We start from the raw sequence: 18591 nt of genomic DNA, 5'->3' as shown, positions 1-18591 counted from the left end.
TATCACCAACTCATGCCTGTTTTTCTAGTAAGATATTTTCATTCAGCATGTCTATACATTATTCTTTACATAAGTGATGTTAATGAGTACATATAAAAAATCACATACACATATGCACATACAATGGTCAGCCTGAAGTTGTAACAGAAGTCACTTGCCCAAGGTCTACACAGCAGGAATGTGCCCAGTACAATGTCATTTCAAAATGAACTTCATAAACACACAGCCATGCATTGATGCCATTGTCACTGTCTTCGTCATCATCATCCTAATATCCACATATTTATGCTTGCATTGATTAGACAACTTCACTGAAGTAGATTTTTCTACAGCCAGATGCTGCTCCTTTTGCATTTATGTGAATAGTGACTCTTTGATTACTGGCAATATGCACATGATTAGGGAAATATGAGAGAGAAAAATAATTGTTAAGCCTTGGATAGACACTGTATGCAATGGAAGACCATATGTGTTTCAATAAGACTCTGCACTATCACACATGGCTCTAGTAACACAGGAATGGATGACTGAAAATTTTCATGATCACATAACCCATAACATTTGGCCTCCAAATTCCCCAGATCTCAATCCATTGGACTATTACATGTAGAGTATTGTTGAGAGAGAGGTCAATGAACACGCTCATAATACCAAAGATTCTTTGAAAGCTGCTATAGTCTGAGTTATATCCCAAATGAACCAGGACCAATTGATTCGAGTATGTAGATGATTTAGATCTCATACAGGAGCAGTTGTTGAAGCTGAAGGTGGCTTTATTGAATAGCATAGAAAAGGTTTATTTTTATCCTCATAGCATTTTTTGATAAATAAAGTTATTATCTGTTATTACATGTTTTTTTTTATAAACATAAATCTGTTCTTATGCACCCTACACACACACACACACACATATATATATATATAATATATATATATATATATATATATATATATATAGACAAGTCCAGGTAGATAGCAATTCAGTCTCAAATTTGGTTCTGACTACACGTAGTATTAATTCCAGTTAAAATTCTTAATGCAGTAGGTCCCAAGAAAATGTAATAAGGTAGACAATGGAAATAAATATAATAATCCTTAATTTATTTATTCATATAATTTTCCGACATATGTTTCTGCTTAATTACTAAGAGAATATCTATTTTAATTATTTAATTAAATAAATAATTCCTTACATGACGGTGTAGGTATATCCTTAAGAGAGGTCTTACAATATATCTTCGCCATTGCATAAATATACTACCAGTACAACCGATATCATAATAGGCAACAAAATAAATAAACTACCAGTATAACCTATATCACAATACACACACACACATCCCTCTCTTTATATATATATATCATCATCATTGATTAACATCCGTTTTCCATACTGGCGAGGGTTGGACAGTTTGACTGATGTCTGGAGAGCCAGCGGCTGCACCAGACTCCAATCTGGTCTGGCAGAGTTTCTACAGCTGGATGCCCTTCCTAATGCCAACCACTCTAAGAGTGTAGTGGGTGCTTTTTACATGCCACCAACACAGGAGTCAGTAAGGTGGGCCTGGCAATGATCCTTTTCAGATGGTGCTTTTTACGTGCCACCGGCACAAGAGCCAGTCAGGGGATACTGGCATTGGTCACGATTGGTTGGTGCATTTTACATATGCCAAGCACTCCAAATTTGCCATCAAGATATAGGACAAGATAGTGCAATAGCCTGGGCTTCAGAGGTCCACAGCTCTTCAATATCTTCCCGAAGGACCTGAGAGACCTGCATAGGGTGGATGTAGGTGTCTTCAAAATAAAGCTGGACCTCTTCCTGTCAGGTGTCCCAGATGAACCAACTTCGCGGCAGGAGGTGCAGATGAGGGCAGCTGCATCAAACTCTCTCATGCACCAAATGTCAATTGCTAAAAAGCATTCATGAAGTAAAATTATGTAGCAACACCAAATGGTGGTGGCCACAGCTTGTGAGCCGAAACTGGATGAAATAATATATATATATATATATATATATATATAGCAGGAATTGGACTCAATTTACAGATGGGCTGAGGATAATAATATGCAGTTTAATGCTGAAAAATTCCAAGCCCTGCGCTACAGCATCTACAACTGAATATGAAACTTACAGGGTACACCAGTCCACAGGGAATTTCAATCCCAGAGCCTAAGTCAGTGAGGGACCTGGGTATTGACATGAGTGATGATACCTCTTTCCATGTGCACATTACCAGGATGGTGACAAAGTGCAGACGACTGGCTGGATGGATCCTAAGACCATTCAGAACCATAGATAAGGAAACCATAATGGTGCTCTGGCGGACATTCATCCTCAGTCGCCTGGATTACTGCTCACAGCTATGGTCACCTACCAGTGTGAAATTAACAGCGGACCTTGAAGCAATCCATATATACAAACATATATATATATATATATATCTTCATCATCATCATTTAATGTGTTTTCTCTGCTGGCATGGGTTGGACAGCTTGACTTAGGTCTGGAGAGCCAGTGACTGCACCAGGCTCAAATCTGATCTGGTAATGTTCGTACAGCTGGATACCATCAGCACAGGAGACAGTCAGGCAGGCCTGGCATCGATCACATTTGGATAGTGCTTTTTATGTGCCACCGGCACACGAGCCAGTCAATCATGTTCAGATAGTGCTTTTTGCATGGCACTGTACAGGAGCCAGTCAGGGGATATTGGTATGGGAGCCAGTCAGGCGGACCTGGCATGGACCACATTTGGCTGATGCATACACAAACATGCACACAAACACACACATGTATGTATACATTCATAAATGATTAAGTCCCAGCTGTATATGGTGAGAAAATTCATTATTTACATTTGATGGATATTTGTCCTCAACTTGTTTGTAGTTAACACCACGTTTCGGCTGATAAACCCTCCAGCCTTCATCAGGTGTCTTAGGGAAATTTTGAACCTGGGTTCTCATTCCTAAGGTATCTTTTGATGTTATTGTTTTCATTATTATTATTCAGATCACTGCCTCGAACTTGGAATCTTGGGGTTAGTAGCCCACGCTCTTAACCACTACACCATATGCCCATGGGCAATTATGGAGTGAATTTTAGGGCTTATAAATCTAATATTTTCCTATCCTTCCTTAATACCGGTTCCCATATGCTTAGGAGGTTGCTGTGTCCTAGCATATGTGCTGCTTCTTTTAGTCTTCATATTTTCCAGTGGTGTTCTCTGTCTATTATTTTCACTTCATCCCACAGGGGGAAGTGGTCTCCATTTTTCTATACATGATCAGCTATATCCAATTTATCAATATCTCCTCGTGTCACAGCTTTGCAATGTTCGTCTACCCTTATTTTGAGGGGGTGGCATGTTTCGCCTTTGTATAACCTACCACAGCTGCATGAGATGGAGTACACGCAGTCTTTGGTCCATATTCTCTTCTATTGGTGGTTTTACTCGAAGGAGATATCTGTGAAGTGTTGTATTACTCTTGAATACTGTCCTGATGTCATATGGGCCGAACATCTTTTGCATCTTTTCTGAGAGGCCTTTCACATAGGGTAGACAGACCGAGGACAGTTTATTGGTTTCATCTTCTCTTTTCTTCATAACAAGACAAGGACAAATATCCGTCAAATGTAAATAATATACATAATTCCTTATCTCTTAAATATAGAACTGTGGTGAGAAAATATTTCAAATTATGGATGAAATCTTCATTTGTAATTTTAATGCCACAAGAATTGTCTGTGTATCTGTTAATGACATTCTACTACAATCTCTCTCTCTCACATGTGTACGCACATGCACACACACACACACACACACATTTAGTTGGAAAGAAAGAAAACCAGCAAAAGTAACTTACCATCTAAGTCGGCACTTGTGCGCGTCCCTGCAGCAGATGATACTTTCAAAATTGGAACCGGTTTAAGTGCAGACATTGGAACAAGACCTTGACTAGACTCTTTCACCTCGGTAGGTAATGTACGCACAAGGCACCATTCCGGCTGTCCAGGAGGGCAAACATCTATTAGTTCTACTTGCTGACCCTTCTGAACACTCAGGTCCCATGTAGATGTAGCTGAATAGTCAACAATGACAACTGTAACATCTGAAGAACACTGCAATAAATAAATAAATAGATAAATAAATAAATGAATAAAAATTAATTAAATTTTAAAAATCACTTTCAATAAATACTTAAAATATATAAACCTTAACATGTTTCTAAGAATCACAAGAATTCCTAAATTTGGTCTTGTTGTTGCTGTGTTGTTCCATGTTGGTCATGATCATACAAACCTTTAGCAAGCAATGAGTCAGTCAAATGACTAACAATGACTGGCAAATGTCATGTTCCGAATATATAAATTTGGTGTTTTAACCTGTAGTGATCCTTTAGTGAACCATTACTACCAACACTCCATAATGTGTCTTAAATTTTAAAGTATAGTCAAACACTATAATGTTTATTGATATTCTATGGTTGTGTTTAAAAAGTGATTTAACAAAAAGTTGTCACATAAAATAGGTATGGGAGTTTGAATCTACTCAACTCTCACATTATTACACATGTCCTTGCCATCATTTAATGTCTGTTTTTCATGCTCACACAGGTTGGATAGTTTGACAGGAGCTGGTGAGCTAGAGGATTGCACCAAGCTCTGCTGTCTGCTTTCATATGGTTTCTACAGCTGGATGTCCTTCCAAATGCCAGCCACTTTGTAGAGTATACTGATACTGGAAGCTTCTAACATGGTACCAGCACTGGTGATGTCACCAAGTAAATTACAAGACAAAAATCTTCTTGACTGAGAGGGGGAGTAGTTTTTTTTGGGGGGGGGGGTGATGAGAGGTTAAAATATGAAAGTGGGACAGAAACTGGTGTCTTGCTCTAGAGGAGATACATTGCTACTTCAGTCAGCGGAGTAGGTGGAGGGTGAGAGGAAGTGGGGTAGAAAGAAGGCAGTGAAGATGTGCCAAGATGTACTTTCAAGGTACAAAAAGGTGAATGCAAGTGGAGTGTAACAGAGTACTGGACAGGATAAATGAATAAGGAATTCACAAGAGTGTGAAACATGAGTAGAAGACGGAAGAAAGGAATGGAGTGAGTGGTGAACAGGGGTATGTAAGGGAATAGTACGATAGCAATGAAATAGTTGGGAGGGGGGGGGGGTAAAGTGTCACTGCACTACAGAAAAAGTGGGGTAGAGAAACAAACAGTGCACAACGAGATTTAGTTTGCTTCATTGGTGTAGAAAGATTTAACGTAATGCGTGGGTGGGGAACACATAATACACAGCACTGCCTGAACTCAGTTTTGCTAAGGTGGGAAGGTATTTTCAAGAACCTCACATCACTAAACATCTCAGTCCACTGTCATCTTTGTGAAGCTTAACATTGAAACTGGCCCTCACTATTTCATCCCATGTCTGTCTGGGTCTCCCTCCCACTTTAAGTGATTGGCACTTTTCCATACAGCTGTCCTCATTCATATGTACTAAATGACCAAACCATTGTAGTCTTCTCTCTTGCATGTTACATCTAATTCCTGGTATGTCTAACTTTTCTCTCTAACAAAGTATTAATTCACAGATAACAATTGGAATACTTGCATGGTTTTAGGTATGTTCTTATCAAAAGTATTACCTTTATATTGTATGTAAATTTGTGTGTGTGTGTGTGTAACAATTCTCCCAATTATCTGTGCCATGTCAAAGTGACCTGCATGTCTTGTTTAACATAAGAACAACTTACAAATGCCATCTTTGAAGAGAGACATCTCTATTTAAAAAAGACCAACATTTGACAGCTGGCACTAAATCTTATACAATAGATGATATAAGATACAATAATGGTACATTTACAATTCCTTCAGATGTCTGACGGTTGTTTAAGTTATAGTTACACAACATTAAGCACAAAAAAAAAAGATTATTTTTCTCTAGGAACAATTGCGTATATGAAGTTAGTTTTCTCAATTCTAAATGGAGAGCATAAAGTGATTAACAAAATAAACCCATAATTTCACAGACATAAATAGAAACATATTTACAAAACAATGTACATAGGCATATGTAAACAAACATATTTACCTAAATATAATGTACACATACATGGATACACTTACACACACACACACTGATATTCACTAAGTTTTCATTTACCATTGTAGTAAAATACATTTTTAAAACTGCAACTATATTTTCAATATATTCTTTGATTGCAGTAGCGATTCTTATTTGTAGTTACAATTTACTGAAGAAAAAAAGGCTATGTACAAATGTGATGACAGTTATTTTGTTTGTGTTTGAGAGAGAGAGAGAGAGAGAGATATACACACACACATAGCCAAATCTCCTTCATATGAGACTTTATTGAAAATAAAAACAAGGAAGGACACATTAACCCTTTTGTTACCATATTTCTGTTGAAATACATTGCCTTTGTTTCAATAAGTTTGAAAGTAATGAAGAACTTACAACATTAATTTTGACTTTATTAAGCTGGTGTTTGGAACATAAATTAGCAGGAAATTGTTGATGGCAATATTTAATGAAGATCAATTTAAAATAGGAAGTTTGTATCAAAGAACTAGGTACAGTTTCAGGTGCAACTGTATGAAAAGGGTTAAATGATGTTGTCCTACTTACATATACTACGACTGAATCAAAGACATGAAGGTTACTGTTAATGGCTGCTGGATCAGGTCTGATGAGGGACTAAACAACAGAAACCCAGCCAAAATCACCCCACCTCATTACACACTGTAGTATAGCTGTGTGACAACTCTAAGTATTGTCAGTGTAATGTTGTGAAGAGACTTAATGGTATTGATCATGTAAGCCAATATTTACATATTTCGGCTGACAGCCAGAATTAACCAATAGTGTGAGATTTATGGTGATGTGTATTTTCACTAACTCTACTTAATGTTTGGGAACATGCCATAAGCAGGGTGGGCAGGGGATAATGCTGAGAGAGAGGAAGAGAGAGAAAGAGGAAAAGAGAGAGAGAGGAGAGAGAGAGAGAGAGAGAGAGGAGAGAGAGGAGAGAGAGAGAGAGGAGAGGAGAGAGAGAGAGAGGAGAGAGAGAGAGAGAGAGAGGAGAGGAGGAGAGAGAGAGAGGAGAGAGAGAGAGATTCAAACATTTAATACTCTTACTTTAGGTCTGGATGTCAAAATTTAATACATTTTATTCTGAGATTAAATCATAATACTGCAAACACTCACATGCACACAAATGTCAGTATGTAGATGTATCTGTATAGACAGACACATATACAGAATATGTTTGTAACACACAAAGTTACACACCCTAATGACCAGAAGTCCTAACTTTCAATACATGAGTGCAGAGAGGGGATAGTTTGGCAAATTTTGTAGGGTGAGGCATAGTTCATTAAACTTTTTTATCAACCTGAATAAGCTGCCAAACTACATTAAACTTTTTTATCAACCTGAGTAAGTGTGAATGCCAAGTTTTGGTCTGGTAGGATTTGTATATGCAGTAATCACACATACACACACACACACACACATAAATATGATGATGGAAGTCAACTAAATAATGATTATGACTATTGCTTATTAATGAGTTACAACATAAATTTTTAATTGATGCTTTGCAGCTTCAGTCACAACTGCTACATATATATCTCTTCTCAGTTTAACACAATGTAGAATGATGACAATTGGTGTTGTGTACAAACATAAGGATTTCTAGACTGCCTCCAGACAAACAATGTTTAGAACATGGGTAACTCTTTCAGGTGGTGATGATCTATTATTAGCTTGCTTTGGTTCATATAACCTTGAATAACTAACAAGACCAGCCTTACAAAGACACACACACACAATTTCACCTCCCCCAACACACACAGTAACATCAGTTGATGTACAGTTTCTATTGACAGATTCCACTCATAAAACATTGGTCAGCCCGAGTCAAAATAGTTGAAGACATTCGCCCACAGTGCTACGCAGTGAGAACAAACCTGAAAGCATATGCTTTCCTAACTTGTTGGGTCCTTTGTGTACAGAGATAGCAATTCTGAAGAACTGAGGTTGGAGCATGCTTTTGAATGACTTTATGCCAATCAATCAAATGGCTCTTTTCTGGGTACGGTCTAAGATGTTTGTGCATATGTCAGCAACACTGTCCCACTTCTCCATTAAGGACTAAAATATCTTCTAGCCCTTATGAGAAAGAGCTAGTTAATGAAATGCAGTCTTACTAATGTTAAGGATGCGCTTCTGCCAAGAGGGAATCACAAAATAGTGAGACCTAACAACTGGACTTGAACTGAGTGCTACTTATGATGGCGAAGAAATGTGGTACAATGCTGTTTTCTTGATAAAAGCAGATTTTTCCTTACTATTGAAAGAGACAAGACTGGCACATACCTAGTGAAAGATGTTTTCAAAATCTGTTTATCGAACCAATGGGTTTGGTATGTTGTGTTTAGGTTACCAGTGGATAATACATGGTTAGAGAATATTAAGGATAAAGAAAAGTAATATCATCTGCATAAGAGTGGAAGTTGTTTGCTGAGGCAGTATGTTACTGACACATAAAAGGAAGAGCAAACTCTGGGGTAAAGTAGAGTTGATAGAATGAGTGATAGAAATATTCAGCAACAATGCAATCTAATAGGAAGCTACTGATCAAAGGGATAAGATACAGATGGAGACCAGAGGCAGAAAGTTTTAAAAGGAGCTTTGCATAAGACATCATTAAAACTCTGGGGATGACAATATTTCTTCTTCCCCCCCCCCAACAAGAGCCCTATGGATAGGTGACAGACGAGAGTAGGTCACCAGTGGATCAGGCTTTATGAAAATCACACTGGTGGCATGAGAGAGAGAGTGAGAATGAGAGAGATTCAGAATATTGGAAACATTTATAATGGCTGATTCCATTACCTTATATCAGGGGTCACCAAACTTTTTTCACAATGGGCCAGATAACTGAGAGAATGACTTGTGCAGGCTGCATAACCATTTTGTTCAATACAATACAGTGAATACACAAAAAATAAAGACAACCAACATATCTATTTACCAAAACGTTATCAAAGAAGGCAACGATAGCAATAAGATAGTTATATCATACCCAGTGCACACATACCTGAATCTCACAAACTAAAACAGCAAAAAAGGTGAGATTTGTGAAACTGGTGTTTAGCTCTTAAGATAGCATCAATATTTGCTTTGGAATTGCTGCATCCAATCAAGAGAATTGCTTTCAAATGTTCATCAGTCAACCTCGTTTGATGTGCTGACTTCACATACTTTATTTTTGAAAATGTTTGCTTGCAGACATAAGTTGTTGCAAACACTAATGCCATACCAGAGGCAAATGAACTTTGCAGGTACTTACACAAAAGATGCAGTACAGTGGCGGGCCGGATGAACTGACCACACGGGCCATAGTTTGGTGACCCCTGCCTTAGATACATTAGAAATAAGTGCAATAGGGCAATAGTTAGCAAGGTCAGAGGGTTATTTTTCTTGGAGATGTTATGGATGTGCACATATTTTACAAATGAAAATGAAATTTGGAAAAAAGCAAATTTCTGCACATAGCTAAAGCAAAAATTTAGAGGAAATATTAGTTACAATGGTTTTGTAGTATTAATATATCTATGGTATAATATATACATAAGTATAACTGTATGTAATGGCTTAGTAAAATTAGTTCTTTTCTAGTTACTTTATGCCAAGGTCAAGTTGCCTCTTTTCTCTTTCTTTCAAGATTGATAAAATAACTACCAAAGTACTGGGCTGTGATATAATCAACAAAAAATTCCCTAATGGCACCACCCCAGCTTGGCCACAATCCAATGATTGACAATAAAAGAAACACACACACAGAAACGAGCCAATTTGTGTGGAGATCTTTCTACAAAGAAGAAAAATGTTCTGTTTCATTGTTGCTTTAATCTTTACAGAAAATCTAATTGAAATAATTGCTGCCTGTTATAAGAAGAAGAGAAGTAAGCCACATTGGCTGGGAGAAGAACTCATGGTTTAAGCAACAAAAAGAAAGAATAAAGAAAACCAAACTGATTTAGAAAATAATATATGGTTCAAGTAAGTGGGTCATGAGAAAATATTAACTCTTGACTAGACACAACTCCAGTAGTTTCTATATCCTGTAGTACAAGCCAATCAGAGAGCTGCTATGCAGCTTGAGATGCTACACACAATGCAAATCTACAATACCTTACAATCATAGGAAAGAAAACAGCGTATGGATAATATGGACCAACATATACGTCTAGAAAGGCAGGATAATCATGGCCAGAATGCCTTTGATTAATAGGTCTGTTCAATTGAAATTGATTTGTGGCTTAAACATCTACTACAGAATTTTTCCTATGTCTCTATTCTACCCACTGTAATAATATGGATAGATTTATGTCAAATTGTATGAAATGTAACAAAATAATATATTGTAACATTAACATAAGTTACAGGGTTGAATATAGGTAATTATATCAACCACAGCAATTAACTAGTATTGGTACTTGACTCTTGAAGAATGTAAGGTCAACATGACCCCAGTTTATACCCAGAATACAAAGATATCTAAAAACATATTGCAAGTCATTCTGTTCAGTGCTCTGTTGAGTCTGTCAATCCAAAATATAAAGGTAGGGTCACTATGTCTCACACTAACATGAGATTTGGGCCTATGATATACGTATCTTACAAACATCAGTAATATAAATTGAGTGAAGCGTAGAGGCCAAACTGGGCCAAGACTGATAAAAACAAGAGGTTGAGGATAAATTACGAAATATTTATTACTCAGTAGCAGTGAGTTAAATGTGTTGTACAACAATTTCAGATTAAAGGAAGAGTGTGGGTCATGCTGGACAGTATCCACATAATAGGACTCTTCTACAGTGGCAATATCAGTTCACTTGAAGCTTAACTTGAAATTTCTGTAAAAGAAGTACTGAATAGCAAGGTGTTAAAATGGGCAGGAGAAGGACACTGCATTTCTAGGGAAGAAAGTTTTGTCAAAGAGTTTAGAAAGCAGGAAGGATTAATACACTATTAAAATAACATAAGAAAGAGGCATTATCAGGTTACAATTATATCTAGTAAAAAGGGTTAACAATGGTCCACAAAAGAAATCCACATAGAGTATCATTATCCAGTCTACTTCCAGTTAAATGGTGTGATTTCTATTGTACTTAGTGGTATTGCTGGCTATGATATACAGAGCAAATATAGGAAAAAGTATGATAAACACAAGATGCAGTCTATACTATTTGTTCCCTATGTATGTTTTGTCATTGTAACTATTTGCATCTTCTGCAGTGGCTGTTCATAGTGCAGTTAGATGCAGATGTAGATTTCCAATAGTTCATCACCCTATTACATTATCTCCTGTCAACATAATCTAATAAAGTGTTCCTTTGATGAACTGTTGGAGATCTGCATCTGTGTCTAACTGCACTACGAACGTCCACTAATAGCAAAACGTATGTAAGGAACTGCAGCTTGTGCTTATCATACTTTTTCATACATACGTATGTGTACACACACATCTATACTTATAGACAGACAGATATCAATCATCATTTTAACGTCCACTTTCCATGATCACATGGACTGGATGGAATTCATTGAGATAGGATTTCTATGGTTGGATGCCCATCTTGTCACCAACCCTCACTTGTCCCCAAGTAAGTTAATATTTCGCTATGGCTGGACATATTTCCACAGAAGATTAGATACGAAAGACATTACAACTATCACAGAATGTCAAAATTAGGAGACAATAAAACAAACACACACACACAAACAAGCTTCTTTCAGTTTCTGCCTATCAAATCCACTCACAAGGCTTTGGTTGTCCCAGGACTTATTGTATGAGCTCAAGGTTTGTTTTCAAAAAACTGCCGCTGTTGCTTCTGCTATTACCATTTCTGCTGCTGCTGCTGCTGCTGCTACTACTACTACTGCCATTGCCACCACCACTACCACCTGTACTACTACTAATAATGACGATAATCTAATGAGTATAAAAACTAGTTAGCATTTGTGTGTGGTAGAAATATTGACTTTATAAAGATCTAAAAGTATTTACTAACAAAACGTGAAAAAAAAAAAATTCAACTAAATAAAATATATGAAAGGGTTGTGAAGAGAGTATGATCTCTATCATCATCATAATCATTGAAAGAATGAGCTGGTTGGTAAAGCAGAACAGAGAAGCCAATTCATTTGTGAAAGATATGTAAGGGAGTATAATATTTACACAGCAGAACATAGTCTCTTTCTTTCTAACTCCCCACCTTCTCTCCCATTCTCTTGCATGCACGCACGTGCGCACGCATGTACACACACACACACATGCATGCACGCGTGCACACACACAAGCAGTTGCAGAAACTATTTTGTTGAACAAAAACTCTGTCCTAACTTGAAGTCAGGAAATGATTGGCCAAAGATATAATCCCCGCCTGAAGTCTTACTAATGAAATTACAAGAAAGATAATCATAATAAGTACTTTATGTAGGAAACCTATTAGCACACAAGTGATGTTAACCAACATATCAACATTACAGGAATATTCTTACTATATCTCTTTCTACACACACACACACACACTCCTCTCAGTATCTCTCTCTCTCTCTCTTTCAATTTGTTGCTGTCTCTTCCATTCTCTCTCTCCATCTTGCTCATTCACTCTAACTTGCTCTCACTCACTCAATATCTATCTCACTTTTCCTCCACTCTCTTTATGAGATTTATTTCTCAAAAGAATTTCTAGGCTCAACTGTTTCTTTTGTTATTTCTCAAAAATAAAAGTAAATATAAATAAATAAAAAAAAAACAAAACTGAAGTCTGTAAACAGAGAGTCCATTGATTCTGCGACAATATTTATAGAACAACAGTGGGTGTAGTGGGAAGAGGATGAAGGTAAATGGCTGACATGGCTTCCATATTACTTACCGATATAGATTATTGGATATTAGAAACAAGTCTCTTACAAAGAGTTGATTACATAGAATTTCAAAAATATCATTCTTTTATTGTGTTCATTTTTTCAGTCACTTGGTGCTGCCTTTGAAGGTTTTAGTCTGTTAATAATGTCAAATGTAATGGGGTCTGGAAACTTATTTAATTGATCTAGGAAGGTGGTAAAGCAATGTCTGCCTGGGTGATATCTGAACTTGGATCATAAAGGAACATAAACAAATACCACAAAGTAGACTGCCATCCATCTGCCCAAACACAGATATTTTTTAACTAAAGGCTTGTTGAGTGTATGTACATATATTTATGCGTGTGTACATGTGTTTCATAAACAACGGAAAGAGTATACATGATGTATATTCATTTGTATGACATTGGTGATTTACTGTCACTAGACAAGGTTTCCCTCTTGAAGTAGTCTTTCAGGCGAAAGGCCTTGAAGTCCATTGTTGTCTGGATGACTGTATCAAGTGAGAAACTGAATAGTAATCGAGTGAATTACCAGCAGTATGTCAGAGTATGTGTGAATAACTGAAATGTGTTGACATATGAGACAATAATACTCAATACCAATTTGTGAGAGTTTTAATTTAACTCAGTGTTTCTCAACTGGGGTCCATATAAGATTTAAGGGGGAGGGGGGTCCATAAAATAAAATAGTAAATTGGGGTTTCGCAATAAGTATTTGCAGAGCCCCTGAAAAAGTTTTGTTGTATGTATTGATATGTATTGCAAAGGAAACAGTTAGGCTTCCTTCTCTAACATTTTACATAGTTCGTCCTAGAGAAGTCAATGTGTGAAAAACAAAATAGGAATTTGGAAGAAGCATCCATAAAGCTAGTTTTTAAACATTGAATGGCTATGGGGGGAGCGGGGGTTCCACCAGAATAAAATAGTTACCAAAGTGGTCTATAGGTTGAGAACCCATGATTTGACAGAATCAAAAGTTAGGATTCAAAAACCTTAGGGTAGCTAAAATTTGTTTCATCTAATTACATTATACTGCATAATCACATTCATCAAACTTTTAGCCTCTAACAGACTGTCTTCTTTTTTCTGTTCTGGAGTAAACTGGAGTGGAAAAAGGTTATTTTAAAGACAGTGACTCGACCATTTTTTACCAATGGATTCTTTTTATTCCTAATTCACTTGGGCAGACCCTCATAGCCATTCAATGTCTACAAAGTCCCATTATATTTTTAGAATTAAATAATATTTGGAAAAGTACAGAAAAAAGGTTAAAATATTTAGTGTATTGTAGAATTATAAGCAATTTATTGCACCTAGATTTTAATAACAAAAAAATCTTATATGGACCCTGATTGATAACTACTGCTCTAAGAGAAACTAAAAGTCTGATGAATATGGTTCTGCAGTATAGCATAAATTATGTGAAACAAATTGTATCCACCCTGTACCATTGAATCTCAGCTTTTGTGTTTTCATTCCTTTTCACACATTTAAGTATATATGAGCATGTCTAGAAATACAAGTATATGCATGAGAAGACATACATAAAACAAAACATACAAACCTACACATATAAATTCCAATGAAGAAACCTTGGATCTAGGTTAGAAACCAGCCCTTTCTCTATTTTCAAGAAATCTTGAACTTAACAACTGAATAATGACAGCCATACATACTTATGTGTGTGTGTGTGTGTGTGTGTGAGATAGAGTGCACGTGCATGCATGTGTGTATGCATGCATGTATGTGCACACATATACACATATATTCAAATATACAACCAATACATTATCCTACTAAATTTCACTCATATGGTATTGGTCAACTGGAAGCTATGGTAGGAAGATACTTGTCCAATAAACTGTGTAACAGGATTAAAGTTGGAGCTACATGATCGTGAAGTGAACATTTATTTTTTTTTTCTCTTTGTTTTGGTAACCAGTAATTAGGTAAAAGAAGAAGGGGTCTTATTTAGGCTCACAACAGTCAAAAGCATAAAAATAAAATATTTTTGAAGATTCTTTTAACTAGGAATTGGTCTTTTCAACAGTTGTCCTCTTCTGCAGCTTCCATCCACTTTAATCACTTGGTACTTCTTTGCTCAACTGTTATCCTTCATACGTATTACATGACTATACCAGCTCAGTCTTTCTTCTTACACATTACAAGTGATTCCTGTTATACTCAGTTTCTCTCTTACCTCCCTCTGTTGTTCAGACACAGTAATACTACACATCCAACAGAGAATGCTCACCTCATTTTCTTTCACCTATTGCATATCCTTTCATTCAATGCCATTATTTTGTTGCCAAGCAACCTTGCACTTATTACACAAGAATCCTGCAATCTACCCTTCACTCAAAGAGAGAAAACTTTCATAACCAGCAGAAGTAATAAATAATGTCCAAACTTTTCCTAACCCATTCTTGCTCGGGCTAGTGTGCTTTCATAGAAAGAAATAAACATCTTTCTATTTGTCTCTCTCTTAATATATAAAGATACATACCCTACCCCTTATATAAATATGTGTGTATATATTGTGTTTGTCAATAAAAATATATTCAAATATCTATTATTGATATTGAATTAATGATGATTAAAATGTAATTGAATCAAAATCTTATTGACTATACAGCATACACCAATATGTAACTCTAAACCTATTCTCCGGTAGTTACGATAATTAAAATGTGTCTACAACAGTTCACACACACACACATGGTGAATACTTGGTTGCTGCTATTGTCACTCCACAATACTTTTTTTTTTAATTTGTCTTTAGACATTATCAATAATTAATTTAACTAAAAATCACACACAAATATATATATATATATAAAAACAATAAAATGATAAAGAAAAATAAACTATGTTTTCTTTTTATATTGAATTTTCTTCTAAAAGAGATAAGGTTGTTCAGAAATAATTATCATATTTCTGTAGAATAGAATTAGAGTTTCTATATGAAATAAATAGCAGCAACAATAGCGTTAATGATGATGATGATAAGAAATCTCTTTATTTTTGCCACAAAGAAGGCAGACCAGTAAGCATTACAGGGACACACAAGAGGGTTTAAACAGAATATGAATGAAATAGGGGTGGGGACAAAACTCCAAACAAATGAACAGTATGTACAATATATGCATACATGAGGCAGTCCCATGAGCAGGACTGCCACATAGGCCTGATCAAAAAACTCCACTGATTCAGGATTCCCTAGGCTACCAAAGTGTGTGCCCTCTCCTAGCTGTTCTCCTGAATCTAACAGGCCCATTCACTAGGGCTATGCACACTACCCTCACTCACCTTTCAACAAATTTAAGAAAAATAGTATCTGCCTCTTCATCTTCACTTTCCTCTCCAAGAAGGATTAGAAGTCAATATTGATAAAGGTTTAGCTGATGAGGAAAATGTCTATCCTCAGTCCTGTCAATCATGTCCATCACATAAAGCTTTTCACCACAGCCACCAGACAAAGGTAGATTGCTTGTTCTTGGTTAATGGAAAGCAGTAAGAGTTTGTCCTAAAAACAACAGCTGTGCGACCTTACACTGCAAATTAGCAATGCTATGTCACTGAATGAGCACAAGCAAAATAGTTTCATCATGTAGCACATATCTGAGACGGTCCCAGCGGGTGGCACTTATGCTGCCCATCTGCATCTGCTGCAGTTTCAGGTTAGGGATTTCTGGAAGATATCTAAAGTTCCTAGTTCAAAGTCCTTCTAGAGATCTTTCAGCAGAGGAATTGAAAAACCTCTGGAACAGTCCAGCTAGTTGGTTTTTGTTGATGCTAAGAGTTTTCCCACCTATATAGAAAACTGACATGTAAGTTTACACTGGTCGCATTGCCTAACTGTTATGGAGTGTGAGTACCTGATAACATTTTAGATGCCAGATGCTAATATTGTTTCATTGTAGGGAGGAAGCAATAATTTTTTACTGATTTTGATGAACATCAATACTGCACTTCTACTTATTTTATTAACAACTTGGGAGGAAATAAAGGTGAAGTTGTCACAACTTAAAATAATAACTTTCTTTAAAGCAATGAAACCTTAAGACTGTAAATGATATGGAACTGTGTTTTAGAGAAAAACAGAACAGAAAAAAAAAAAAACTTCTACTTTCAACACAGAAATTAACACTATACAACTATATCCTATTTCAGACAATAATAATGGTGGTGGTGGTAATAATTTCTTATATGAATCAAACCCCACACATTTGTGGAGTGGGTAAAGCTAACTCTGGGCAAATTAAACCCCGAGTCTCTGTTGAAATCAGAATATGATGGTAAATATCTAAATATATCAAAGCATTTAGCTTGACAGTTTTCTGTAACTACAAAAACAATATTGAAAATATCAAACTTTCAAAAGTTTTTAAAGAGTTATGCAAACCTAAATTAGAAATATGTTTTCCCTAAAGTCACTTATGTTTTGGTTAAATTAAAGTTAATTTCATAGATTTAAATCCTTTAGTATCAATGCAAACATTTCATTAATGAAATCCATAAAATAACATACCAAGACATTGCTATCGGTGCCATCATAGCTCTCAGCTCTTTTATCTCGCACTTTTTGTTTCCAATGTAATAATCGAAAAAGCAACATTCCCAAATATTAGACAGTCATCCTCTTTTTGTGAAATCAATTAAATATCCGAGAATAGATTCCAGTGTAGTCCAACACAAAGTTGTTTGCCAAGTGATAATTCAAGAAGAGAAAAATGTCATCCCACTCAAAGCTGCATCTGTAGAGATCTCTCTCTCTCTTTTCTTTTTAAGTCCATTTTCTGGAGAAAGTTTTCTTTTTAATTTAGCAGCTGACCACAAGAAGCATCACGAATCAATCAGTCTGTTATTATCAACACAGGCAGAAGCAAATATTTGACAAAGTCAATAAAATATAATCGATATGAATGTGTTAAATACAGATCTATAATGGGACAAGCACATTCACTGGAGTGAACAGTAAGACGAAGTAAAAATGTCAGACAGAGACTGAATAAAAAAACTTATACCACGTATACATTAGAATTGAACTATTACAACAGCGATGACAACTCCTGACACTAAGGCTGCAGTGTTTAGAAAATTTTCTTAGTATGATGAGAACAGGAAAATTAGCAAAGCAAGCTGATACTTTCAATGTCTGAGTGAAGAATGGTCTGCTGGTTGTATAATGTCTATTTATACCTGAATGTAGCAGCTGTTTGCTACAGGAGTTCTACTATTTATCTGCCACCACTGTTTTAGTATAGCAGAATGAGTGAATGAGAAAGAAATGCTACAACACAGAATCCCTTTATAATCTTAACCACCCCGCTCACCATCACCATTTGCAATTTGAGCTTAAACATGAGGGAATGAAGATATGTGTAAAGAACAAGAAATATGGGCTGAGAGTGTTAGTGTTGAATGGATATAATGGAATTTGGGTGAATATTTCTTTCTAAAAACTTTAGTAGTCTTTCAGCACTATGGTAACAGGTAGTAAAGGAGTTCAATTCTTGGAGTGTAACAATATATAAATATATAACATAATAATTATTAAAGAGAAAGAGAAATAAAAGATATGAAATAATAACAAATGCACACACACACCATTAT

General features: G+C 36.0%; 1 protein-coding gene across 11 annotated transcripts in view; it reads right to left on the bottom strand.

The window, feature by feature from the left end:
* The window catches only part of LOC115231823 (kalirin), a 567567-nt gene that overhangs the window by 180434 nt on the left and 368542 nt on the right, over positions 1–18591 (bottom strand). For all 11 annotated transcript variants that reach the window (XR_004997260.1, XM_029801773.2, XM_029801756.2 and 8 more), the window contains one exon: positions 3871–4126. Coding sequence is in view for 10 of the 11 variants with exons in the window: in XM_029801773.2 (XP_029657633.1) it covers positions 3871–4126 (256 nt within the window). In the remaining variant the exon portion in view is untranslated. The remainder of the gene's footprint in view (positions 1–3870; positions 4127–18591) is intronic.

Source organism: Octopus sinensis, linkage group LG2 (assembly GCF_006345805.1).
Source record: "Octopus sinensis linkage group LG2, ASM634580v1, whole genome shotgun sequence".
In the NCBI taxonomy this organism is placed as follows: domain Eukaryota; kingdom Metazoa; phylum Mollusca; class Cephalopoda; order Octopoda; family Octopodidae; genus Octopus; species Octopus sinensis.
The sequence above is the reverse complement of the archived record's forward strand: the minus strand, read 5'-3'. Positions and strand labels throughout refer to the sequence as shown.